At 36.8% G+C, this 25,399-nt stretch overlaps 6 protein-coding genes across 11 annotated transcripts in view; 3 read left to right on the forward strand and 3 right to left on the reverse strand.

Moving 5' to 3' along the window:
* LOC104755038 (syntaxin-related protein KNOLLE) overlaps nt 1-890 on the reverse strand; it is a 1,626-nt gene extending 736 nt beyond the window's left edge. Inside the window, exons 1-2 of one of the 3 annotated variants that reach the window (XM_010477354.1) lie at nt 768-890; nt 251-671 (exon numbers count right to left, since the gene is read on the reverse strand). In XM_010477354.1, the coding sequence (XP_010475656.1) occupies nt 251-662 (412 nt within the window). In that variant the 5' untranslated portion in view covers nt 663-671; nt 768-890. Of the gene's footprint in view, nt 1-9; nt 672-767 lie in introns of all 3 variants that reach the window. The other 2 variants (XM_010477356.1, XM_010477355.1) reach the window with 2 other exon arrangements.
* Nucleotides 3,848-5,705, forward strand: LOC104755039 (thioredoxin-like 1-1, chloroplastic). The gene is made up of 4 exons (XM_010477358.2): nt 3,848-4,285; nt 4,510-4,686; nt 4,781-4,945; nt 5,036-5,705. The coding sequence occupies exons 1-4, from the start codon at nt 4,040-4,042 to the stop codon at nt 5,282-5,284; spliced, it is 837 nt and encodes a 278-aa protein (XP_010475660.1). The 5' UTR covers nt 3,848-4,039; the 3' UTR covers nt 5,285-5,705.
* LOC104755040 lies at nt 5,857-7,385 on the reverse strand. Of its 2 annotated transcripts, none has more exons than XM_010477359.2 (4): nt 7,094-7,385; nt 6,874-6,940; nt 6,346-6,426; nt 5,857-6,227 (listed from the first exon to the last, which is right to left on the reverse strand). In XM_010477359.2, the coding sequence occupies exons 1-4, from the start codon at nt 7,253-7,255 to the stop codon at nt 6,157-6,159; spliced, it is 381 nt and encodes a 126-aa protein (XP_010475661.1). In that variant the 5' UTR covers nt 7,256-7,385; the 3' UTR covers nt 5,857-6,156. The 2 variants fall into 2 exon arrangements, with proteins under 2 accessions (XP_010475661.1, XP_010475662.1); XM_010477360.2 differs by having other exon boundaries at nt 5,857-6,224; nt 7,094-7,367.
* LOC104755041 (leucine-rich repeat receptor-like protein kinase PXL1) lies at nt 9,433-13,024 on the forward strand. The gene has a single exon (XM_010477361.2). The coding sequence runs from the start codon at nt 9,705-9,707 to the stop codon at nt 12,783-12,785; it is 3,081 nt and encodes a 1,026-aa protein (XP_010475663.1). The 5' UTR covers nt 9,433-9,704; the 3' UTR covers nt 12,786-13,024.
* On the forward strand, nt 14,200-24,584 carry LOC104755043 (protein CHROMATIN REMODELING 20-like). 2 transcript variants are annotated; one of them, XM_010477365.2, is made up of 26 exons: nt 14,200-14,528; nt 15,175-15,501; nt 15,603-15,665; nt 15,763-15,858; nt 15,941-16,033; nt 16,144-16,334; nt 16,418-16,661; nt 17,147-17,260; nt 17,490-17,573; nt 19,192-19,512; nt 19,851-20,164; nt 20,274-20,364; nt 20,456-20,665; nt 20,845-20,964; nt 21,103-21,269; nt 21,392-21,533; nt 21,617-21,766; nt 21,850-21,905; nt 21,997-22,294; nt 22,398-22,527; nt 22,671-22,726; nt 22,823-23,049; nt 23,129-23,332; nt 23,418-23,496; nt 23,583-23,836; nt 23,940-24,584. In XM_010477365.2, exons 2-26 carry the CDS (start codon nt 15,202-15,204, stop codon nt 24,310-24,312), a joined length of 4,377 nt encoding a protein of 1,458 aa, XP_010475667.1. In that variant the 5' UTR covers nt 14,200-14,528; nt 15,175-15,201; the 3' UTR covers nt 24,313-24,584. The 2 variants fall into 2 exon arrangements, with proteins under 2 accessions (XP_010475667.1, XP_019095049.1); XM_019239504.1 differs by having other exon boundaries at nt 15,178-15,501.
* The window catches only part of LOC104755042 (pentatricopeptide repeat-containing protein At1g08610), a 3,810-nt gene continuing 3,255 nt past the window's right edge, over nt 24,845-25,399 (reverse strand). Inside the window, exon 3 of one of the 2 annotated variants that reach the window (XM_010477363.2) lies at nt 24,845-25,379. In XM_010477363.2, coding sequence (XP_010475665.1) covers nt 24,983-25,379 — 397 coding nt within the window. In that variant the 3' untranslated portion in view covers nt 24,845-24,982. The remainder of the gene's footprint in view (nt 25,380-25,399) is intronic. The other variant, XM_010477364.2, reaches the window with a different exon arrangement.

Below are 25,399 nucleotides of genomic sequence, written 5' to 3' on the forward strand. Positions count from 1 at the left end.
GCATCATACCTATCCTGAATCTCAACCACAGTTTCCAAGACCTTTCCTTTACCATGTTCCTGGATCGCACGAGTGAGAAACTCTTCACCTCCAGCGTTATCAGTGATGATCTTCTCAATCATCTCATCATCAGGGTGTTCTCCAGTGACAGTGAAGTACCTTCTCTCAACAACCTCCTTGTACTCACTCATCATCCTCTGTCTCAGCCCTTGAAACTCCATCATCACTTCCTTCAGCATCTTCCTCAGACCATTGGTCACAGCTGTTCTGCTCCTGTAAACCGGAGTTCCCGAGAGCCTTTTAATCTCCCTGTTGGCTTTATCCATCTCTTCAAGCTTTGATTTGATCGATTTGGCCTTCCTCAAACCCGAGACAATCTCGTTAGAGATCTTGTTGCGAAGAGACTTGACGGACTCAGCCTTGTGAACACCTTTACTCTCTTCGTTGTACTGCTCGACCCTAGCTAGTGTCTCGCGAATCAAACCAATATCTGCTTTCACATACTCTGCTTCTTCTAAGAAAGACGAAAGATTCTCACCGATCTTGTCTGCTTTAGCCGAAGCCATCTCAAGATCGTAGTCAGGCCCTGCTTCCATATCCTTCATCGCCGCTTTTTTCAAGTCAACGTAACTCATAAACGATTTCGTCATCAAGTCGTTCATCTTTTTCACCTGAAAGTCAACAAATTTCACAAGAATCAGAGACAAATCGAGAGAAAGTAACAGATCAGAAACTGGAGAAATCAATTGAAGCACAACAAATTTTACCCTTGTGTGTTCTATCTAGATCCAAAGTTTTGCGAGCGAGAGAGAGAAGTGTGAAATTGAAGAAGCTTTGAGTAGCAAGATGAGAAAAGGAGAAAGCTTTGAGTAGCAAGATGAGAAAAGGAGAAAGCTTTATGATATAGGGGAAAAGGAAAAGAGCCGTTACAGTCTTCAACCCCAACGGCTATATTTTGGGCTTTTGTATCCGTTACATCATCGTCCGTCCCCATTAGTCTCTCTCTCTGCTTCTGTTTTTTATTTCTATTTTTAAATTGTGTGATTTTCTTTTGGGAGGATTTCGAAGGTGAAACAGAATATAGGGGCTTAAACTGTAATTACGTGTATTTTGATTTGCCGACGTGAGATTGAGACAGATTGAAAAAAGTGAATAGGGACTAAATTGTAATTTACGAATGTTACAGGGGGCGATTTTGTCGAGTTGAGAGAGATAGAGAGAGAGACTGAGACATGTTTATTTATTTAATTAAATCCACCTGTCAGGCACCATTGGTTACGAAAATAAAGAGCTGCACTTTTTGTCACCTGTCAGGCACCATTGGTTCTCAAAGAGCTGCACTTAAGGTTAAGAGGAAAGAGCATTTGCCCTAAGTCACCAATAATTAAAAAAAATTAGGCCACATTTTTTTTCTTCTTATTTTCTTTTTTCTAAATAATTATATCTAGACTGTATTTAAGTTGATAGGATAAATGTGTATATAATATAGGTCTTTTGTTTATAAAGTCCATGACATTATTAATAAAAACAATACATTATATCTATAAAGAAATTTCTACACATGTTTTATACTCTAAATATAATATAATACTAATAATACTTATAGAATATAATTAAGAATAAACTAAATCTGTTTTGAAATAATCAGCATATTAATTAAAAAAAGGGATAATTGGAAGGAAAAAAACTGACTTTGAGTTTTCTTTCTTCGAAAAAACGCCTGTAAAAAAAACTTATTAAAAGCAAGATTAGTTTTCAAGTTTAAGAATTGTTCAAAATAAGTTCACAATTGAAAACTTATTCACTGTGTCATTTCATAAACCTTTTTTTTGCTTCATTTTCATAATGTGAGTTTGGTAAATAATTTTTTAAGAAAAAAAGATAGCAAAATTATGATTTAGGATTTTTTTGTTGTTTATTCTTGTTCTCTTTAAAACAATTTTTTTTTCAATTTTGATATTTTTTAATAATAAAAACCACATTTTTTACATGTCCTAAGCCACAATTAGCCTTAACACGGCACTGCGTTTCTGTTTTGCGGTTCGTGTTGGAAAAACCTATGGTGTAGTTTTTTCTTGTTACGTGTCTCATACACACTGAACCATTATCACTATTTTAAAATAAATAAATTTCTCTCACATTTTTTTTATGTACTCTCCTCCAACAAAATATCTTCCAATTTAAAAAAAAAAAAATCTAAACTAAAAAAAATGGTTCCTTTTTTTTTATTTTTCAAAGTCTTTCATAATTTCAAAAATGCCCAAAACAGTGATTGATCAAATAAAAACTATCACCCTTTTAAGTAAAATTACATTACATTTGTTAAATATATTTTATATTTAAATGTATTTATTGTCATTAATATTATATTTGTTTATCTTATAGCGCTTGTTTCACGTGAAATATACATCATCTTTCTTAAAAACAAGAATCAACACATATTTTGTGTTGATATGTACACTCTGCTATGTAGTCACACGTGATTGTAGGTTCTAAACGTTGTTATTTTTTGACTGATATACTTAAATAACTTATTGACAAAAAAAAATTATATTCAGTAACGTTCGTTTCATATTAAACAAATTGTATTTCGACTGTTTTTTCTAGTCAACACAAGTCAGTAGTCACATTTGTTACATTTCTACTACTGTATTTAGATAGTTTTTGTTTGTTAACACTCTTTTTTGCTTATGTTTTCTACTTGTTTGAACAAAACATTTCAATTTACCTCTCTTGAAACCTTTCTACATAGTGTTATGAACATGTTTACATATATGCATTATGGAATTGAGGAGGTTAACTGTACAATAATCAAACTAAAAAGGGCAATCTCCGATTACATCTTAATCAGGTGGCCTTGAATGTAAAAACTAAAAAGAGTAAAGGGGATCAGAAAGAGAGAGATGTGGTGGAGAGAGTGAGACCCACGTGAGTGATGTGTTGGCAAACTATCTTCCTTAAAATCCAAATCCTTATTATCCATCACTACTTTTTTCTTTTTCTTCTATTTTGGTTTGGTATTAAACCCATCACTTACTTGTACTGTGTTTACCAGCCACTCCCCCAAGTTTTGTTCGTATTATGTTAATGTCGTTACACTCGTATGCAACACATAAAAATCCTCTTTATTTCTTTGCCATGGGTTTCTTCCATAATCCACACCTTTTTTTGGGATGAAACATTAGACATAAAAATTGGTTTCTTAAATATGCTTTATTTTCTACATTTCCCCAAATATACTTATACTGCTGTCAAACAACATAACTAACCAGATCATTCTTTAAAAAAAAAAAAAACAAGATTAAGTTCTAAGTTGGGCTAAACGATGGTTCGTAGCCTAATTTGTTGTTTACTTGTTTGGTAAATGATTCAGGAAGGATGTTACGTAACGTTTTACTTCCTTTTTTTTTTTATATAACAAAAATTGCTTGGTCATGACCTACATAATCCATTTATTTATATAGATGAAAAAATAAAACTAGTTACTGAAATTGCCTAAAAATACTCTTCATTTCAAATTAAATCTAAAAAAATATATCAATTTTTCGCACAAAACATGGTAATTATACATGCATTATCCGATTCAAAGTTGCAAGAAAAATTCTTTTCATATCCGTAAAAATTCCTTAGTACCCGCGAGAGAAGAGTAGTCAAGAAAAGAACCTTATCCACTTACTACTTTTATTATCATCCTGACCGACTAAAGCTCATATCACGAATCCACCGTACATTGCCAAATCCAAATTGAACGGTCATGATCAACTAACCAAAAGCCAAAACAGTTTCTTGTCCAGAAAAAAAGTCTAATTTTAAAGATCTTTCCTTTTTTCTTTTCTCTTTTTATAAATTTTCTCGGTGGAACCTAAAAAACAAAAAAAAAAGCGAAACTTCGCTGGCGATTGAAGATTGCTGAGAAGACACGTCGTCTCTCTGAGAGAACTTTTTCTTTATTTCTTCTTCCTTCTGGTAAATTCTGGAGAGCTTTTTTTTTTTCGTTTTCATTCGTTCGGTGGTGATTTGATTAGAGAAGAAGATTAATATGGCGGAAGTGATTAGCAAAACGAGTTTGTTCATCGGAGCTTGTGGGAATCATCACCGTGTTGATGATTTCTCTGTTTCTCCTGTTAGTTTTGGTGGGTTTGGTCTCAAAAAGAGTTTCTCTTGTCTGAAGGTTAACAATCAAAAGCCTCTTCTTAGAAGTGTTTTCCATGGTAGACAGATCGTTCTTGGAGAAGGTGCTCAAACCGAGAGCTTCAAAAGGAGCTCTTCTTCCATCACAGCTCAGGTATATTTTATTATCTAGACATGCGAGATCTGGTTTTAATGATCTTCAAAGCTAAATTCTCTGAAAGATTTTGTTTTTAGGGATTTTTGCTTTGATTTTGTAGTGAATCAAAAATTATCTAGCTTTGATGTTTAGGATTTAGGGTTCTTATGTTTTGAATTTGATATGTTTGGTTTTGCTGGATCTGTGAAAAATATGGTCTCTGACATGTTTAAAATTTGCAGACAACTCTGAGGATTGGGACAGCTCAGAAGTGGTGGGAGAAAGGTCTGAAAGAAAACATGAGAGAGATCTCTTCAGCTCAAGAACTCGTTGACTCTCTCACCAACGCTGGTGATAAGCTTGTTGTTGTTGATTTCTTCTCCCCTGGCTGTGGCGGCTGTAAGGCTCTTCATCCTAAGGTAATCCATCCATCTAACTTCTTCTTCTTGGATTGGACTATATGTTGGGAAATGAACAAGTTTTCTCACAAGAATGGTTTGTGGATTGTTGCAGATATGTCAGTTTGCAGAGATGAACCCTGCTGTGCAGTTTCTTCAGGTGAATTACGAGGAGCACAAGTCCATGTGTTACAGCCTTGGTGTCCATGTCCTCCCGTTTTTCCGATTCTACCGAGGCTCTCAGGGTCGTGTTTGCAGCTTTAGCTGTACCAATGCCACGGTTCGTTCTCATTCACATTAATCAGGACAGAACCAATCAAAACCGTGTAAGGTGTTTGATTCTGATCCATAATTTGCTTTTGTTTTTCAGATCAAGAAATTCAGAGATGCATTGGCAAAACATGGACCAGATAGGTGCAGACTTGGACCAACCAAAGGTCTTGAAGAGAAAGAGCTTGTGGCACTTGCTGCCAACAAAGAACTCAACTTTAGTTACACACCAAAGCCTGTACCAGCTGAGAAAGAAGCTGCCACTCCTCATTCAAACCCAAGTCTCCCTGTTCCTCTTCCGTCCATGAGCAACAACGATGGAAAAACATTGGTCTCTGCCGGGAGATAAGAGCGAGCGGATAAACATTTCCCTGTACAGTTTGCGTGGTAGTAGTAGCGGTAGTAGCTGGATATATCGCAGTACCTAAAGATGTCAGTTCTTAGAGCAGCCAGCCGGTTTAGTGGGGTTTAGTTTTTTTCGGGTCCCTTGAGCAAAATCGGCTATTGGCATCTGTGTTTTCTAGAGCAAAACCAGTTCCGATGGTTACTCGTGTTTTGCTCAGCTCTAATGGGATTGAGAGTGGAAGTTCATGCGCTTGTCTTCCACCTTCAATCAGCTTCAGTAGTGTTTTGGTTTCTTTGTTTGTTTTTATTTGCTTTAAAGTTTTTAATGTAAATAAAGATATCCAATGTGGATTATCATACAATGTCGTGAAGCACTCTCTATGAATTGGTATCTTTATGTAGTATATATTAAGGTTTTTCTAATGTGTTTGATGTGTTGTCTCTTTGAAGTGATTTGTAAAATTAGATCGTTGGCTAACGACTACTTCAACTAATTTGCAAAAAATAGTTAAGAGCTTATTGGGATATATAGTTTTTATAACAAAATTTTTGGTTTTCATGTCAGTGAGAAGAAGAAACACAGAAATTGAGTGGGAGTGTTAATAAAAGGGATTGTTCTGTTACTAACTCTACTTCGAAGGCACCAAAACATACCAGAATGAATACAAGATAAGATCTTCAAAGACAGCTATAACAAGATTCGAAAAACTTTTAAACAAAATTTCTATTAAAAACCCTTCACTGCTCTGCTTGGCATCCTCATCACGCAAAAAACACACGTTTCCCATATTGAAAGAGTTAAACCAGACATTGAGAAGATAATATCATCCATCGTCAACTGTTAGATGAAACTGAGCTTTCAGGTTTACAAGACACTCATTCTAGCATTTGATCGGCAGATGCAGATCCTTGGCTGCTGGCTGTCTGGTTATTCTTCTTTTTGCCTGCTAACAAGTAGGCAAAAACAACTAGTTACAACTTCCATTATCAATCAGCTAAATTGCATCAAGTAAGAAAAGGCGACTAAGAGATATCAGGCTTTAAAACAAAAGCACAAGGAATCACCTTTATTCTTAAGTTTATTGAGCTTCAAGTTCTTCTTTACGCTAAATTTTTTGGGGGATTTCTTGGTGTCTTCTGATGCAGCTGAAACCACAAGGAAGAGATGAGCTTTTGATTAACAAAGACAAATAATAAAAATTCAAAGTAACAAGAGCAATAAGAATCCAAAACAAGCCTGAATAATTTCATGAAATGCACAAAACAATATACAAAAGAAAAGACTGCAATTAATGTTCCTCTCTGTTGTTTTGCTAATTATAACGCGAGACTGAAACTTGAAAGAAACATAAGATAAGATACAGAAGATATGAATATAGCAATACTGATGATACTATAGACTTGCATTTCTAAGCATTTTAAACTCCTAACTGCTATTTCCCCAATCGAGTTAAATTACAAAAATTTATTCTAGAGTTGTATATCTGAGCATTTGAAAGTATCTATCCTTAAACTGATATTTCCACAATTCGATTCAAACAAGATTTCTAATTGAAAACTTCATCCAAGCTCAGTAGCTTTAGTAGTAAGTACCTTCAGAAGCAGCCATCTCTACATCTTCCATGGTAACAAGACCCTTGTCCACCATATCTTTTTGCTCCTGTTGAAAGAATCAAACATGAAACAACCCTTTTTAAAATTACTTCCACTTACAAAAGGCTAATATAATAGCTAAGACCTAATCGTGTTAAGATTCTCCAACTTCTTACTATATCAAAAGAGTTGATAAAAAAAAAAAAAGGGAAGGACATACTCGGCGCCATTTGCGAAGGAGCTTTCTCTGACGTTTACCGGAGACGGAAGGGACGGGAACTCTGGTCTTCAATTTATTGGTGAGAGGATCGCCGTGAATGGCTCGTTTTCTATCAGCTTTCGCCTCTCTCTTCTTCTTCGCGATCTCGTTGTACTTGGCCATATCTTTCTTTTACTCTGTACACACCCAAAACCTTCGACAACGCCTCCGCCTCACTTAATAAAACCTAAAAATCAACTTCTTCTAAAACCCTAGAATTCAGCACTTCCGCCAATTGTAGTTGGGCCTTTTCCCCAATTTTTATTTGGGCTTTTATTGTCGACCTGCTTAATAACAGATAACCAACATGGATAGTTCCGGTTCGGTTTGATTCGGTTCAAATCTAATAAAATGTTCTTTTCTTTTGGCAAGTTTAAAAACGTCGGAGGTTCATCAATCATCATGATCAAACAACAAAAATTACTATCTAATTTTTTATATTATAAATTTCTACGAAATCAAGATAATTTAAAAGTGTACAATTAAAAACAACTGTAATGAACATATTAGAACCAAATCCAGGTTAATATAGTCTAACCACATTAAAAAGTAGGAAAAAAAAACCTATTAAGAGGGAATAAAAGGGAAAGCTCTTCTTAGCACATGGGATTCCAGCTTCATCTTCTCTCTAACAATATCGCAATTATGATCTCATTATGAGTTTACATAATTATCCCATTGAATTTCATATATAGGATATAGGATGGTATTGTTGTTATTCTTGGGTGGGTATTATATATAGTATTAATTTATTTGATATAAAGGCCCATATGGGTGCATGTGAAATGTGAATAAAGTTAGTTTTATGCAATTATTTTCCTTCTTTTGAATAATAGAGGATCATTTTTGATATATAGGATTCAAATGAATTTAATTTTAGAGCTACTCGTGTCCATCTACTTTTACGAACCTACAACAATTAAATTGGTTAGACGAACCCCGTGCCTCTCTTTTATATTTCCACATACAGTTGTGCTTTGTATCCGTTATAAGATCGATATTGATCTCCAAAAGTCCATTCACACACGAGTACTACATATATAAGAATATCTAGTACTAAAATCTGGACAAGTAAAAGGGTTTGTGTGTTGTTTTTGGATAAGATCAAACTCATCAAGGATGTAATTTGAGCGATGATAATATAGGTTTCTTACTTATATAGTTTTGGGGTCAATTAAGTTGTTCCTCCTACGATCTCTTTTTTTTTGTTAGACCGTTTTCAATGGTTCCAATATTTCTTAAAATCTCATGGCAGCACTTAAAGTGCTACTTCGCGTATTCCCATAACCAATACGCATATATAAAGTTTAGATTCATTGTTGCTTTCAATGAATCACACGAATATAAACAAAATTCGGTTACGGCTTGATGTCATACGCTATGTTAGAAGCCGAAGCTCACAAGCCATATGTACTAGGCCGGCATGAATAGGAAATATATATATAAGCTTTACATTTAACATATGTGATAATGTGTACATAGGCGACAAAATGTGATGTATTACATCTCTAAATGTATGCACGCAAGTGTCATGGGACGTTCCTAGTTGCGACTTGGCAATGAAGTTTCTTATTTTCTGATTTTAATTATATGTTCTATCAACGTGGGAAGATTCTCTCACGACCACCATCATCATAGTTCACGAGCATTTTTAATGACGCCGTTCTAAACAAAGAACATTCTCCCGACTATTGAAGAAGACATGCGAAAACTCGGAAGACATATCAACCCATGTAAAACTCCAAAGAAACCATTTTTTCTGTTGTGCAGTGAAAATAATAACACATGTAAAAAAAAAAAACACGTTTGTGTACATACATGAGGTAATCTCTAAAAATATAGTTTTCTTTAGAAACACTTTTATTTTGACTAGCTATTAATCATCTTTGAAATGAAAAATAGTAAAAAAGAGCACTATGTGAAGACACATTCTCTGCCCATGTTTCACTGTCCCACTAATCTCTAATGAGGACAAGGGTTTACAAGTCACTCAGTGCCTTATGATTAGGCTCTTCAGAAACCCACGATTTCTTCATATGTATTATATGTACCATCATCATTATTTTAGTATTCTTTATCAGCACTTAGTTGTTTGAGGTTGCACAGATCAGCAAACTGATAATTATATAAAATTACAGGATATGGTCATTGATTTAGTGCTCCTCGAATTTTCGGTTCGACTTTTTATACACAGAGTTGCATTTGGCCAATTTTGTTACACATCATCATGTCATATAAATTGTTATCCGTATAGACATCACACATGTGAAGAACTAAAAGTTGATTAAATAGAAATAATTTTACTATATCATACAAAACTGTTACGATCGCCAATGGAGTTCGTATACTATTCCACCGATGGAAAAAGTAACATAATCATGATAAAATAATTGAGACAGAGAGACAGAGAAGGAGAGGATTATAATAAAATAAGATTCTGATTAATCATTGTTATTCCAGCTTTTGGTTCCCAGTCTCTTATTATCAACTTCGCTTGGGGGCCTTCAATCTCAGTTGCAAAAAAATGCCATAAGTTTAGCCAAAACTAAAAAAACAGAAGAGCAAAAAGAAAATGGCGTTTCCTAACCTTTTCTTCTTCTTATATTACGTTGGGTTCTCTCTTTTACCTTTTGTTTCTTCTCAAGCTTATGAACAAGAGATCTTGTTGGCCATCAAGTCAGACCTGTTTGATCCTTCAAATAATCTCCAAGATTGGAAGAGACCTGAGAATGCCACATCATTTACTGCATCAGTTCATTGTCAGTGGACCGGAGTTCACTGCGATTCAAATGGCTACGTGGACAAGCTTCTTCTTCCCAACATGAATCTCAGCGGAAACGTGTCGGATCAGATTCAGAGCTTCCCTTGTCTGCAAGTCCTTGATCTCAGCAATAACACATTTGAGTCTTCTCTTCCTAAGTCTTTTTCAAATCTCACGTCCTTGAAGGTCTTCGACGTGAGTGCGAATAACTTCTTTGGAACCTTCCCTTATGGTCTAGGGATGGCCACTGGTCTTACACACTTCAATGCCTCTAGCAATAATTTTTCTGGCTTTCTCCCTGAAGATCTTGGCAACGCAACTAAACTTGAGGTTTTGGACGTTCGAGGAGGTTACTTTGAGGGATCGCTGCCTTCTTCTTACAAGAATCTCAAGAACCTGAAGTTTCTCGGTCTTTCCGGTAATAACTTTGGTGGAAAGCTACCAAAGGTGATTGGCGAGCTCTCCTCCTTGGAGACCATCATTCTTGGCTACAATGGCTTCACGGGTGAGATTCCAGAAGAGTTTGGGAACCTGACGCACCTTCAGTACCTCGATTTGGCTGTTGGGAACCTTACGGGCCAGATTCCATCTTCTTTGGGGAGGCTGAAACAGCTTACAACAGTTTACCTCTACCAGAACCGTCTCACAGGGATGATTCCTCGAGAACTCGGTGATATGGCTTCTCTTGTGTTTCTTGATCTGTCTGATAACCAGATTACAGGAGAGATACCTATCGAAGTAGCTGAGTTGAAGAATATGCAGCTTCTGAATTTGATGAGGAATCAACTCACGGGTATCATTCCGTCAAAGATTGCTGAATTACCAAATCTTGAGGTTCTGGAGCTGTGGCAGAACTCTTTAATGGGTTCCTTACCTGTGCACCTCGGCAAGAATTCGCCATTGAAGTGGTTAGATGTCTCATCAAACAAGCTTACAGGAGAAATCCCATCAGGATTGTGCTATTCCAGAAACCTCACAAAGCTCATTCTCTTCAACAACTCATTCTCAGGTCAGATTCCAGAGGAAATCTTCTCATGTCCGACCTTAGTTCGTGTTCGAATCCAGAACAATATCATTTCGGGAACAATACCAACTGGTTCAGGTGACTTACCAATGCTTCAGCATCTAGAGCTCGCAAAAAACAACCTCACCGGTAAAATTCCAGATGATCTAGCCTCATCTAAATCACTCTCGTTCATCGACATATCATATAATCAGCTCTCATCCCTATCTTCCTCCATTTTCTCAAGTCCAAACCTTCAAACCTTTATTGCCTCACATAACAACTTTGCCGGAAAAATACCTAACCAGATTCAAGATCGTCCATCTTTGTCTGTCCTCGATCTTTCCTTCAACCATTTCTCAGGTGAAATCCCCGAAAGGATTGCTTCCTTTGAAAAACTTGTAAGTCTAAATCTCAAGAGCAACCAATTGGCGGGAGAAATCCCCGAGGCATTAGCCGGGATGCACATGTTAGCTGTTCTTGATCTCTCAAACAACTCTTTAACGGGGAACATACCAGCGGACTTGGGAGCTTCTCCAACCTTGGAGATGCTAAACGTGTCATTCAACAAACTCACAGGACCCATTCCTTCAAACATGCTGTTTTCAGCCATAAACCCAAAAGACCTCGTGGGAAACGATGGCCTCTGCGGTGGAGTTCTATCTACTTGCTCTAAGAGTCTAGCATTGTCAGCAAGAGGCAGGAAACCAGGAAGAATCCACGTCAACCACGCAATATTCGGGTTCATCGTTGGAACTTCAGTCATCGTGTCACTGGGAATGATCTTCTTGGCAGGGAGATGGGTATACACAAGATGGGATCTTTACAGCAATTTTGCGAGAGAGTATTTGTTCTGCAAGCAGCCTCAGGAAGAGTGGCCATGGAGACTAGTGGCTTTCCAGAGACTGTGTTTCACTGCAGGAGACATCTTATCACAGATCAAAGAATCAAACATCATTGGAATGGGAGCCATAGGGATTGTTTACAAAGCAGAAGTCATGAGACGACCATTACTCACAGTAGCTGTGAAAAAACTATGGAGATCACCATCACCACAGAATGATATCGAATATCATCATCAAGAAGATGAAGAAGAGGACGACATACTCAGAGAAGTGAATCTACTTGGTGGTATCCGACATAGAAACATTGTGAAGGTTCTAGGTTACATCCACAATGAGAAAGAAGTGATGATGGTGTATGAATACATGCCCAATGGAAACTTAGGAACTGCTTTGCATTCTAAAGATGAGAAATTTTTACTAAGAGATTGGCTCTCTCGATACAATGTCGCCGTTGGAGTTGTTCAAGGTCTCAATTACCTCCACAACGATTGTTACCCTCCCATCATTCACAGAGACATCAAATCTAATAACATACTCCTCGATTCTAACCTCGAGGCGAGGATAGCTGATTTCGGATTGGCGAAGATGATGCTTCACAAGAACGAGACGGTTTCTATGGTGGCTGGATCTTACGGGTATATAGCGCCGGAGTACGGATACACACTGAAGATAGATGAGAAGAGCGATATATACAGTTTAGGCGTAGTGCTTTTGGAATTGGTGACTGGGAAAATGCCGATAGATCCTTCGTTTGAGGATTCGATTGATGTTGTGGAGTGGATTCGGAGGAAGGTGAAGAAGAACGAGAGCTTGGAGGAAGTGATTGACGCGAGCATCGCCGGAGAGTGCAAACACGTGATCGAAGAGATGCTTCTGGCATTAAGAATCGCTCTTCTATGTACTGCGAAGCTCCCGAAGGATAGACCGTCGATTAGGGATGTAATCACGATGCTCGCGGAGGCTAAACCTCGCCGGAAAAGTGTTTGCCATGGCGCCGGAGATTTGCCGATTTTTAGAAACTCGCCAGTGGTAGGACTGATTTAGAAGACGGAGGTGGTAGGGGTATTTTTGTCATTTGAGCAGCTGAGTTTTTAACGTTGGACTTGAGAGAGAGCCCACAAAAGTATAAAAATCAGCCCATACAGTGCACCGTGTAAGAAGGCCCTTGAACCGATGATTAAAAATTGTAATAAGTGCCTTGTTCAATGGCTAATCCAGCAAATATGTATTTACCGGTAGGTAAAAATTGTAAAAATATATATTTTTAACAAAAAAAAAAAGAAATTAAAATTAGCAAAAAGTACATCTGGTTAAAAGATTAAAATTCTGATTCAAATACAGCTAGTCAACGCCATTAAATTTTGTTATGGTCAAAATCATATATTTATAATCATCTGATTCAAATACATATATTTATGACCATTTTATAGTAATTTTGAATATCTTCAAAATACATAAATTTCTTTTTATGATACAATAAAATTTTAGAAATATTGATTAATTCTTTATATTTTTTATTTGTTTCTATCCTCGGTCGAACAATTTATGATTCACAAATGCAATTGGATTCCATCAAATATACATTGCACCCTAATATCTCTTCCAATTCCAAGTTCAAAATTTTTTTATGTATATGACTAACTAATCAGTCTTCAACATTTGATCATCAACACAATTCCGGTTTAATTATAAAAATAAGTTTGCATGTCAAGTAAAAATAAAAAATAAATAAAAAAGTAAATCATTTTAGGCTAAATATGAGTTTAATATATAATAAATGGTCAATTTTTAACAGTGTTCAAGAAAACGCAAGGAGGTATTTGGACGATGATCTAGCGCCTAGCGCCTAGAACGCCTAATCGAGATCTAGACGGTTTTTAGGCGGTTTAATCGTTTACAACATAAAACATTATATATATAAAATTATGTACAAATATATGTTAGAAAAATAAAAAAAATTATAAATAATAAACAAAACTAAGAAAAATACATTTATTTAAGTTATATTAATAACATATAAACATTTATAATTACGTATACAGATATAAAACTTAATAATTTAAATATATATAGTTAAAAATTAAAAATAAATATTAAAATTAAATTAATGTAATTTTAAACGATTTAAACGGTCGTCTGCTGAGCGCCTAGACGGCGTCTAGACGGCCGCCTAGACCACTTTTTTGAACTAACTTTTTTTTTTTGCAAAAAATATGAGTTAAAAATGGAATAAAATACTTATTTAATTTCGGTCAAATATAATGTTAAATATTAACCTAAATATTAAATTTTATTTTTTTCTCTTTAAAACTTTTAACAAAATCACAATGTAGTCAATTAAGTGAGTTAAGAATATATCCTCTAAAATTAAATGTGTGGTAAATCTATTCTTCATCATCATCATCTTCTGAAGTAATATAAATTGAGAGTGAGTTCCTCGATATTATCATCCAATTCAACATCTACCTACAATTACCGCTAATATTCCTGGTTAGGAATAAAATTTCTGTATAATTGTTAATTCCAATTTCCAAAAGCGTCGAACCTCTCCAAAGTATTTTTAAAACCATCAGGACAAACCCCAAACACTCTCCACACCAACGGCGAACCGTTTCGATCGCAACCGTTCGCTTGCCGGCGATTCGGCTACCTTTCCCCAAACACAAACCCTAGCAAATTCATTGTCCCCCGCTTTTTTTATTTTGATTCCTCCCTATCTCTATATATTTATCTCTCTCTCTGCCTCAGAGAGTCTGCTCTCTCACTGATAGTATTCTCTCACTTTTGGTAAAGCCTCTTCTCCTCCAATGTTTTTTTTTGTACCTCTCCTTCACTGTATTGTTTTGCCACTACACAAAGCTAGTTCCGTTTTTTATTGGTGGTTCCGTAGATCTCTTTGAGCTGTGTTGTTAGATAATGAGAGTGTATAGCTTGATCAGACCTTAGGTCAGAAACAAAACTTGTTTATTGAATTGATTACTTCTAGTGATTATTATTACATTGCGGCACTTCTGTCGAATTTCAAACTTTCTGTGTTGGGAGTGATATGAATTACATTAGGTTTATATTGTTTCAACTAGAATTCATTCATTGTCTCTTCTGAATTTAATGTCAGATGCTAGGGAAAATCTTATCTCGATGATTAGTTTTGGGACCCTAAATCAAATTTATATATATTAGGGACAGGACGAATCCACTCTTTCCCTATTGGCTTTGAGTTGGAAGCCCGTGACATTAGATTGCCCTTGATTTTGATTTTGATTTTGGATTGGTAGTGCTGGATTTTTTTTAATTCATTCTCGTAGGTTTTTCAATTTTTAGGCTGAATTGTACATGTTATTGTAAATAGAGAATCTTTGTGGTGCTGTGTTAGTGAGTAGATGATAAGTCTTCGGAGGTATGTTTAACGTAACTGTTGTTAATGCTTTTTCAGCAGGAAGTGAAGGAAAAACTCTTAGAAATGGAGCCAAATGAAGGAAAAGGGAAGGATCAAGGTGAAAAGCCAGTGGAGGCAACAGATGATGTGATGGATATAACAGACGAAATAATGGAGGTAGACCAGGAGATGATGGAGGCAAAGCTTGAAGAGGTGAAAGCTAGAGATGAAAGAGGGGAGCACATTGATGTGCAGATGGAAGAAAATAACAATCAGGATGGGCAACAAGATGAAGCCACTGATAGTATATCGGAAAGTTCTGAACTCTGTTCAGAAGAAGATGAACAATTTCTGTTGGGACCAGATGATGACTTGGTTCATGAGGTAAGCAACTTAGATATCTCGTGGTCACCTTTTTTAGTTGTAGCATGACGGGAGAAAGTGCGTATGTTTATCTAATGTATCTCTTAACAATTATTGTACAGAAACCTCTGAGCGAGGAAGAAATAGAAGAGTTAATTTCAGATTTTTTGGGAGTTGAGAGTAAGGTATTTAATCTCTTCTTTTGTTCGATAGAGTTCTATTCAGGCCAATTTAACTTTCAGGTCTCAATCTTACTCTTTGTGATACCCCATTGTTCTATAGGCTGCAGATGCTCAAGAAGCACTTGAAAAGGAGTCTCTTTCTAATGTAGAGAGTGAAGTTAGGAAGGAATTATCACAAACACTCAGTGGTGAAGAGGTTAATTTCTTTTTCTTACTATCATAGCTTCGAGTTCCTATGCTCGTTCGCATTTAACATTTTATGAGAGTGCCTGTTTTAGTTGAATGAAGCTGTTGCTGCTGAAATGATGACTTTTAAAGATGAATGGGAGGCAACTCTTGATGAGCTTGAAACAGAAAGCGCAAACCTGTTGGTATGTTTTGTTGTTGATTTCTCTATTTCCTTACAATATAATTCAAAAGGTTACACGTCATTCAAAAGAACTTAAACAGTTCTGTTTTCCTTGTTGTTTCTTTCTTAAAGGAGCAACTTGATGGTGCGGGAATTGAGCTTCCAAAATTGTATGAAATGATAGAAAGTCAAGCCCCTAATGGTTGCCACACTGAAGCTTGGAAACAAAGAGCCCACTGGGTTGGGACTCAGGTGACAAAAGAAACGGTGGAATCATTGGGTAACGCTGAGAGGTTTCTTCACACTCACCGGCCTGTCCGAAAGTACGGTTTTTATTAGCTTCAACTTTTAGTTACTGCAAATTCTGAGTGTCATGGATGGCATTTCTAAACATTTTCTGGTGTAGACGACACGGAAAACTTTTGGAGGAGGGAGCTAGTGGTTTTCTGGAGAAAAAGCTTGCTGATGGTGCTGCCAAAGAATCTCTAGCTGGAACATCTGAACTTGACTGGTCGTCTCTAAACAAAGTTTTTTCGGAAAAAAGGGATGAGTCTATTTCCTTTGGTAGTAAGGATTGGGCGTCTGTTTACTTGGCAAGCACTCCACAACAAGCTGCAGCCATGGGATTAGAATTTCCAGGAGTCAATGAGGTTAACTTTTCTATTACGTCTTTATTTTCCTGTTAGTCCTGATGCTGAGGATGATTTGCGTACGTTTGCATCTGTTAGTTATTCTTCACTCCAAGAAAAATACATCAAACTTGACATCTCCTTTTCTTGGCAATTTAAAGTGGGTGCTTACTTCCATAATACTTCTTTTGCAAGCAGGCTTATGTTTCCTTTTTAGGTCCTGCTTGCAAGTCACTAATATTTATGGTGTAATTCACTGTTAAGCCATAATCAGAATAGGAAAACATACCGACAAATAAAATTCGAGCGTTACTTGGTTATTATTAGTTGTAACAATTTAAGATGATGGAAGGCATTATATTGGCCTATGGAGGCAAGTAATGTTTATAGATCTTCTGTTTCTTATCCTGCTAGTTTAACTGAGTTGGACATTTTCAAAACATTGCGCTTTAATAAAACTCGTGGCAGTCTAGAGTGATCATTGAAGTTTTTTGTTTTGTTTTCAGGTAGAGGAAATTGAAGAGATTGATGCAGGCTTGGCAGATCCATTTTTGGCCGATGCAATAGAAAATGAAAGAGAACTTCCCCTTTCTGAAGAACAAAAGAAAAATTATATAAGGGTATTACTTTTTAACTTCTTAGATTTCTGTGATTAAGCACCTTACTTATGAAAGCATTGCCTTTTCTGGCTGTTAGAACAAAAAAAATAGTGAAGGGTAATAATCTTTGACTTAACTTCTTAGATTTCTGGGATTAAGCATTCTATTTTTGAAGTTATAACCTTTCCTGGTTCTCGCAACTCCCGCCTTACCATTTATCAGCTTTAGTTTGACATTAAATCACCTACAGGTCAGAGAAGAGGATGATTTAAATAGTGATCGTGAACTTCAACTTCATTTGAAACGGAAGAGACGCTATAAAAGATCTAAACAGGTTCGTTTTTCCTATTCTTTCAGTTCCTTGAGTTATGTTGCATAAGTAGCATAGAGTGTCAGTAATATCTTCTATAGGGGNATGGATGGCATTTCTAAACATTTTCTGGTGTAGACGACACGGAAAACTTTTGGAGGAGGGAGCTAGTGGTTTTCTGGAGAAAAAGCTTGCTGATGGTGCTGCCAAAGAATCTCTAGCTGGAACATCTGAACTTGACTGGTCGTCTCTAAACAAAGTTTTTTCGGAAAAAAGGGATGAGTCTATTTCCTTTGGTAGTAAGGATTGGGCGTCTGTTTACTTGGCAAGCACTCCACAACAAGCTGCAGCCATGGGATTAGAATTTCCAGGAGTCAATGAGGTTAACTTTTCTATTACGTCTTTATTTTCCTGTTAGTCCTGATGCTGAGGATGATTTGCGTACGTTTGCATCTGTTAGTTATTCTTCACTCCAAGAAAAATACATCAAACTTGACATCTCCTTTTCTTGGCAATTTAAAGTGGGTGCTTACTTCCATAATACTTCTTTTGCAAGCAGGCTTATGTTTCCTTTTTAGGTCCTGCTTGCAAGTCACTAATATTTATGGTGTAATTCACTGTTAAGCCATAATCAGAATAGGAAAACATACCGACAAATAAAATTCGAGCGTTACTTGGTTATTATTAGTTGTAACAATTTAAGATGATGGAAGGCATTATATTGGCCTATGGAGGCAAGTAATGTTTATAGATCTTCTGTTTCTTATCCTGCTAGTTTAACTGAGTTGGACATTTTCAAAACATTGCGCTTTAATAAAACTCGTGGCAGTCTAGAGTGATCATTGAAGTTTTTTGTTTTGTTTTCAGGTAGAGGAAATTGAAGAGATTGATGCAGGCTTGGCAGATCCATTTTTGGCCGATGCAATAGAAAATGAAAGAGAACTTCCCCTTTCTGAAGAACAAAAGAAAAATTATATAAGGGTATTACTTTTTAACTTCTTAGATTTCTGTGATTAAGCACCTTACTTATGAAAGCATTGCCTTTTCTGGCTGTTAGAACAAAAAAAATAGTGAAGGGTAATAATCTTTGACTTAACTTCTTAGATTTCTGGGATTAAGCATTCTATTTTTGAAGTTATAACCTTTCCTGGTTCTCGCAACTCCCGCCTTACCATTTATCAGCTTTAGTTTGACATTAAATCACCTACAGGTCAGAGAAGAGGATGATTTAAATAGTGATCGTGAACTTCAACTTCATTTGAAACGGAAGAGACGCTATAAAAGATCTAAACAGGTTCGTTTTTCCTATTCTTTCAGTTCCTTGAGTTATGTTGCATAAGTAGCATAGAGTGTCAGTAATATCTTCTATAGGGGATATCATAGTGAGCCTGATTTTGGAGATATAGTTGTGTTTTCCTACAACTTTCTCCTAGTTAAGCTTAATGTTGATTTTATGTTTTATAAGATATAGTTTACTGAGGGTTATACATATTTAGGGGAAAGATGGTAATTTGCCTGTTAATGGTTCTGTCTTATGTTATAGCGGAACTTGGGCTTTGGGGCTTGTGGTGCCAGGGGGTTTGTTAGTCTCAAGGAATAATTTTCTGGCTGACGTAGCAGTCTTCATTTGGTTTTATTTCAGGTTATCAGGTGTGCGGCAGAGAATATGGATGATGACTGTGAGTACTTGAATGGGAATTATATTGCCCAAAGTTCTGGTGAAGATCGAGTAAAAATTCCTGAGACCAGCACTCAAGTTCATAACAATGAAGTCAACAAAGTGGACAACGGGAATTTGTCTAATTCAGATGTTGATGCCATGAGAGATGATTCACATAATTCAGCAAACAGGTTTAGGTGTACTGCCTGTAACAACGTAGCTGTGGAAGTGCATACTCACCCCCTTTTAGAAGTAATAGTTTGCATGGATTGTAAACGTTCAATTGAAGATAGAGTTGCGAAGGTATGTGTTTTTCTTCTTCCAGTTATATGTGACATATCAGAATATAATTACAATCTAGATCTCTTTAACGTGGTGATAACTTGTTGCATGGAAGGGGGACCGACATGGTGAATCCAGAGTAGGAACTAAGTTATTTTGTTGTCGTAATTGATTCATGGCTAACCAATATTTAACTGATAGGGTTAAATTGTCTTTTTCATTTTTTTTGCCTTCATCAAGAGTATCGACTTCTTTTGTTGCCATATTCTACTTTTTGTTATTTAGAGGATCACATACAATTTTATAATCTAATAAATCATTGCTATATCTGTCTCTTTCTAACCAACTTTTACGATCAGGTTGAAGACTCTTTGGAACGTAGTTGTGAATGGTGTGGTCATATTACTGACTTAATAGATTGTAGAACATGCGAAAAACTTTTCTGTGCCTCGTGTATAAAGAGGAATATCGGTGAAGAATACTTGTCTGAAGCTCAATCCTCTGGTTGGGATTGTTGTTGCTGCTCTCCAATGCCCTTGCAAAGATTGACACTAGAACTGGAGAAAGCCATTAGGGATAAGAAGTCAGTAGAGTTGAGTTCTGATTCCAGCTCTGATTCTAGCTCTGATTCCAGCTCTGATAACAATTCTGCTGATGTTAATGTAGCAATCAGGTATTATATCATATACACATCTAGCGGATTTAAATTCCAGTATGTTCCCAACATATTTAGTTAGTATTGTTGTGTTAGTGTTCTTACTTGCATGATTTTTTTCTTTTAGCTCAAAGAAGAAATCAAAAAAGAGAATTCGGCGGATAATTGATGATGCTGAACTAGGGAAAGATACGAGAAGAAAAATTGCAATTGAAAAGGTCTTAACTTCTTCTGCAGTTATCGTTATACTAGTACACAAACTTCGATTTTTTAATCAATATTGCTCATTTGGTTTCTTTATTTTTGTAGGAACGGCAGGAGCGTCTTAGGTCCTTGCAGTTTTCGTCCAGATACAAAACAATTAGCTCTATGGGAGACCTGAAATCTATTCCAGAAGGTGCGGAAGTTGAGGTTCTTGGTGATGCTCACAGTGGTTACATAGTGAATGTGGCTAGGGAGATTGGTGAAGGAGCTGTGAGAGTTCCTTGTAGCATATCTGCCAAACTAAAAGTCCATCAGGTTTGCATACCTATGTGCATTCCTATCATCATAACATTAATATACTTCCATAGTGGGCATTAAACATATTTATATACCCATCTCGATTAGAAATGCTTGTTTTAACATTTTTATCTGTAAAAAAAAAATACTTAATATGGAAATGGCTTTTGCTTTAAGTTTGGAGTTTCTTTTTTCAGGTAACCGGGATTAGATTTATGTGGGAAAATATTATTCAGTCTATCAGCAGAGTAAAGTCAGGTGATAAAGGCCTTGGCTGCATTCTAGCTCATACAATGGGCCTGGGCAAAACTTTTCAGGTGCTTAATTTTTTTTCATGCACGAGTCTGTTTGCATGTATCTTATTATCGTCCCTATCACACATAGCACTAGTGGTTAATAGTTTTTCGTTAATATGATGTGTGCTCTTTATTTCTTCTCCCACTGAAAACTACCAGGTTATAGCGTTCCTGTACACCGCAATGAGATGTGTTGATTTGGGGTTGAAAACTGCTCTTATTGTGACTCCTGTAAATGTGTTGCACAATTGGCGAAGTGAATTCATGAAGTGGATGCCATCAGAAGTGAAACCACTTCGCATTTTCATGCTTGAAGATGTTTCAAGGTATAGATTCTTCTATGTGAAGGTCTTGCCCTAATATAAGAATGTATATGCATTCCCTCTCGTCAAACTACACTAGATCTCAGCTGTCAATTCACTTCCTGCGCTAATGTCTTTTTTTGAAGGGAGAGGAGATTGGACTTGCTAAAAAAGTGGCGAAATAAGGGGGGAGTTTTCTTGATGGGATATGCAGCTTTTAGAAACCTGTCTCTTGGGAGGGGGGTGAAGGATGTGAATGCGGCCAGAGAGATCTGTAGTGCCTTGAGGGTGAGACTATAGAGATTTTTTTGTTTTCATGTTCTGCTTGGGATATTTTATTCTTGAAATTCTCTAAAACTATGTGGCTGCAGGATGGACCTGATATACTTGTTTGCGATGAGGCTCACATTATTAAGAACACCAGGGCTGACACAACGCAAGCTTTGAAGCAAGTTAAATGCCAGAGAAGAATTGCCTTAACTGGGTCACCCCTTCAAAACAATCTCATGGAATATTATTGTGTAAGTTGCTGAGGGAACCATAGAAATTTCTGAGCTATTTTCTTTCAGCCCCAGTTTCTTATGCTATGTCTTTACTGCAACAGATGGTTGATTTTGTCAGAGAAGGATTCTTGGGGAGTAGTCCTGAGTTTAGAAATCGGCAAGTGTTTCATACCAGTGTTTTTCTTTCTTTCTGCGTGCTATGATATGATGATTCTAGTAATTTTAATCATGCTTCTCCATACCTGCAGCTTCCAAAATCCAATAGAAAACGGACAGCATATGAATTCTACTGCGGAGGATGTAAAAATTATGAACCAGAGATCACACATTCTGTATGAGCAATTGAAAGGATTTGTGCAAAGAATGGACATGAATGTGGTGAAAAAGGATCTGCCACCTAAAACAGTCTTCGTAATATCTGTCAAGCTATCGCCCTTGCAGCGGAAATTGTATCAGAGATTTCTTAGGTTATATGGGTTCAGCGATGGAAGAGCAGATGAAAGAATGAATAAAAACTTTTTTGCTGCTTACCAGGTCTTGGCTCAGGTATAAATTAATTGCTGATTTGAGAAAAAGTTTTATATCTGGAAATTTTATTTGGTGTTTGTTTTCATAGTCTCAATTTTCTTTGCGGTATTCCGTCCCCCAGATTTTAAATCATCCAGGGATTCCGCAATTAAGAAGAGAGGATAGCAAGAATGGTCGTCGTGGTAGCATTGTTGATATTCCAGATGACTGTTCAAGTGAAGAAAATACAGACTACAACATGGTTACGGGAGGTAATTCTTAATTGTCACTGTTTATGCTTTGTTTAAACTAGTATAATGAACAGACGCCACAGATAAGATGAGACTTTTTTTACCAACAGTTATCAAAGTATTTTAACACACTGTGTCATTGTTGTTGCTTTGGATATTGACAGAGAAAGAAAGAACTATGAATGATTTGCAAGATAAAGTTGATGGCTACCTCCAGAAGGTAACTATAGTCTACTCAGCCTGACTAGACAACATTTTTAAGTAAACAGCGTGATAATGCACTCATCCTCTGAATCTAACCTTTTCTGTGTGCCAGGATTGGTGGGTCGACCTACTTCAAAAAAATAATTATAAGGTGGCGGAGTATAGCGGCAAAATGATTTTGCTATTGGATATTTTATCCATGTGTGCTGATGTGGGGGATAAGGCGCTTGTGTTTAGCCAGAGTATCCCGACACTGGATCTCATAGAACTATATCTTTCAAGAGTACCTCGGCATGGAAAACAAGGAAAGTTCTGGAAAAAGGGAAAAGACTGGTACAGGTTGGTATCTTGTTCTTTTATATTAGAAAGAATGCTGTTTGTACAGTTATGAAGGCTCTAACTCCCTTGGTGGGCGCAGAATTGATGGAAAAACTGAAAGCTCAGAACGGCAGAAGTTGGTTGATAGGTTTAATGAGCCTGATAACAAAAGGGTGAAATGCACTCTAATATCAACCAGAGCGGGATCGCTTGGAATTAATCTTTATGCTGCTAACCGTGTGATCATAGTTGATGGTTCATGGAATCCAACCTATGATCTTCAAGCTATATTTCGAGCATGGAGGTATATGTTAGACAACTGTGGACATAAAATTTGTCAATAGTATAAAGTGTTGTGGCTTAGTATCACGTGGACTTATTGTTTGTAGGTATGGTCAAAAGAAACCAGTATTTGCATACAGGTTGATGGCACGTGGGACTATTGAAGAAAAGATATATAAACGTCAGGTATTAAAAGACCCAAAACATTTTAAAGTTTAGTGTTTCTTTCCTTCAAGAAGGCATTTATGAATCAGATCTGTTAATATGATTAGGTGACCAAGGAGGGGCTAGCTGCGAGAGTGGTGGATAGACAACAAGTTCACAGGACTATCTCCAAAGAAGAGATGTTACACCTTTTTGAATTCGACGACGACGATGAGAAATCTGACACCGTAACCGAGTTAAGCAAGCAAAATGAAGTGGCTCAATGCAATCTGGTGGAGAATTCACAGAAACAGAAGGCCACTTTACCTCGTGTTGGCTGTGACAAATTGATGGAGAGCTTGCTACAAAGACACGGGCCAGAGTAAGTTTCGCAAGCTTAACCATATTCACAATCGGTACTTACATTCCTTGGTTTTCTACGCAACTTGCTTTTTGACGCTCTCTGTTTTTCTTTCTTTTACTAGCTGGATTTCCAATTTCCATGAGCACGAGACATTGTTACAAGAGAATGAAGAGGAAAGACTGACAAAGGAAGAAAAAGACATGGCCTGGGAAGTTTACAGGAGAGCGCTTGAATGGGAAGAAGTTCAGCGGGTACCACTTAGCGAATCTCCAGTGCTCCCAAAACCTTCTCCTTCTGTACAAGAACCCGTACGCATGCCAAAGTTGTTCAACAGAAGTCGTTTTGTGAACCGTAACTGCACCAGAACTGCTCACCAGCTTACTCTCATAAGCCAAGGAATAAGAGTGGGGTTTAGCACGTTCTGTGGGGAGTGTGGGCGCGTGTTAACATGGGCAGACGTTTTACCTGCCTCTAAACTTTCAGAGGTAAACTAAATAGTAAATGAAGATTGGATAAGAAGTTGGAGTTTTTCTTTTTCTTCTTTTCATTATGAGACTGGAACCCAAATTAATGGGACTAGTTTCACATTTGAATCTCCCTGTAGATTATAGATGAGTTACATTATAGATCCATTGCGGAGAACAAATCAGAGCGTTTGTTAGGGGTCTACTTCTAATCATGTCTTGTAAATCTTAAGGAGGTTAAGGATTTGTAACATTAATGGTACTCTTTTTTGATATTTTGAATATACAACTTTCATTCAACATGTTTGTTGTTTTGACTGTTTGGTCTCTGAACGAGAGAAGTAACTGTATATATTCGTATATTAAGGATATGATGCAGACAGTAGAACGCTTATAATAAGATAAAGTTGGCTCGATTAGAGATTTAGTGTTTTCCGATTAAGAAGCTGATGTAGGTCTGGGTGATTTTAGGTCTATGTAGTAGTTATATCTGGGAAAACAAAAGGATGTCGCAATATTGCTGCTTTGGATTATCTAATAAAAGGAAGAGCAAAAGACTGACTAGAAGAAACTGAAACGTAACTTTTGAGCAAACTGAGAGGCCTAAGCTTTCTGATTCAACCGTTGCCTTACAAAACTTGTTTCCTGTACAAAAGGCTTAATAGAAACGACAAAGAAAAGGCGGGGACAATTACATTTCCTACACTTCCCTCAACAGTTTCCACTGCTTCAGCTTCTTCTGCAACTGATCAGCCTCACTTCCCATTCCCATCTCCTCCACGCCTTTGACTATTGAGGTATATATTGTCTCATCTGGCTTACATCCACTTGTTAGCATTATCTCAACAACCTCTATTGCCATTTCCATCTCTTTCTTCTTGCATAGCCCTTGGATCACCAACTTGTAAGTGCTACCTCTGATCCCATTCCCTCTATTGCTCGTCTCCTTTAAAACTTGACTCGCATCTTCAACTAAGTTTGCCCGGCAGAAACCATATATTAAAGAACGATGGGTTATATCATCGGGAGAGATTCCAGCATCCCGCATCTGATGGTACAGCTCCAATGATTTTTTCATCAGTCCCTTTCTGGCCAACCCATCGATTACAGAGTTATA

This window comes from Camelina sativa, chromosome 17, assembly GCF_000633955.1.
Source record: "Camelina sativa cultivar DH55 chromosome 17, Cs, whole genome shotgun sequence".
Taxonomy (NCBI): Eukaryota; Viridiplantae; Streptophyta; class Magnoliopsida; order Brassicales; family Brassicaceae; genus Camelina; species Camelina sativa.

Excerpts from the sequence above, each read along its gene's own strand:
- LOC104755040 (XM_010477359.2), bottom strand. The coding sequence starts at position 7,255 with ATGGCCAAGTACAACGAGATCGCGAAGAAGAAGAGAGAGGCGAAAGCT. Across the intron at positions 6,941-7,093 it reads TCCTTCGCAAATGGCGCCGA|GAGCAAAAAGATATGGTGGA; the intron begins GTATGTCCTTCC and ends TTCTTTCAACAG. Across the intron at positions 6,427-6,873 it reads AGAGATGGCTGCTTCTGAAG|CTGCATCAGAAGACACCAAG; the intron begins GTACTTACTACT and ends TTGTGGTTTCAG.
- LOC104755041 (XM_010477361.2), top strand. The coding sequence starts at position 9,705 with ATGGCGTTTCCTAACCTTTTCTTCTTCTTATATTACGTTGGGTTCTCT.
- LOC104755039 (XM_010477358.2), top strand. The coding sequence starts at position 4,040 with ATGGCGGAAGTGATTAGCAAAACGAGTTTGTTCATCGGAGCTTGTGGG. Across the intron at positions 4,286-4,509 it reads CTTCTTCCATCACAGCTCAG|ACAACTCTGAGGATTGGGAC; the intron begins GTATATTTTATT and ends TAAAATTTGCAG. Across the intron at positions 4,687-4,780 it reads GTAAGGCTCTTCATCCTAAG|ATATGTCAGTTTGCAGAGAT; the intron begins GTAATCCATCCA and ends GGATTGTTGCAG.
- LOC104755043 (XM_010477365.2), top strand. The coding sequence starts at position 15,202 with ATGGAGCCAAATGAAGGAAAAGGGAAGGATCAAGGTGAAAAGCCAGTG. Across the intron at positions 17,574-19,191 it reads GCTATAAAAGATCTAAACAG|GTTATCAGGTGTGCGGCAGA; the intron begins GTTCGTTTTTCC and ends GTTTTATTTCAG. Across the intron at positions 20,965-21,102 it reads GCCTGGGCAAAACTTTTCAG|GTTATAGCGTTCCTGTACAC; the intron begins GTGCTTAATTTT and ends GAAAACTACCAG.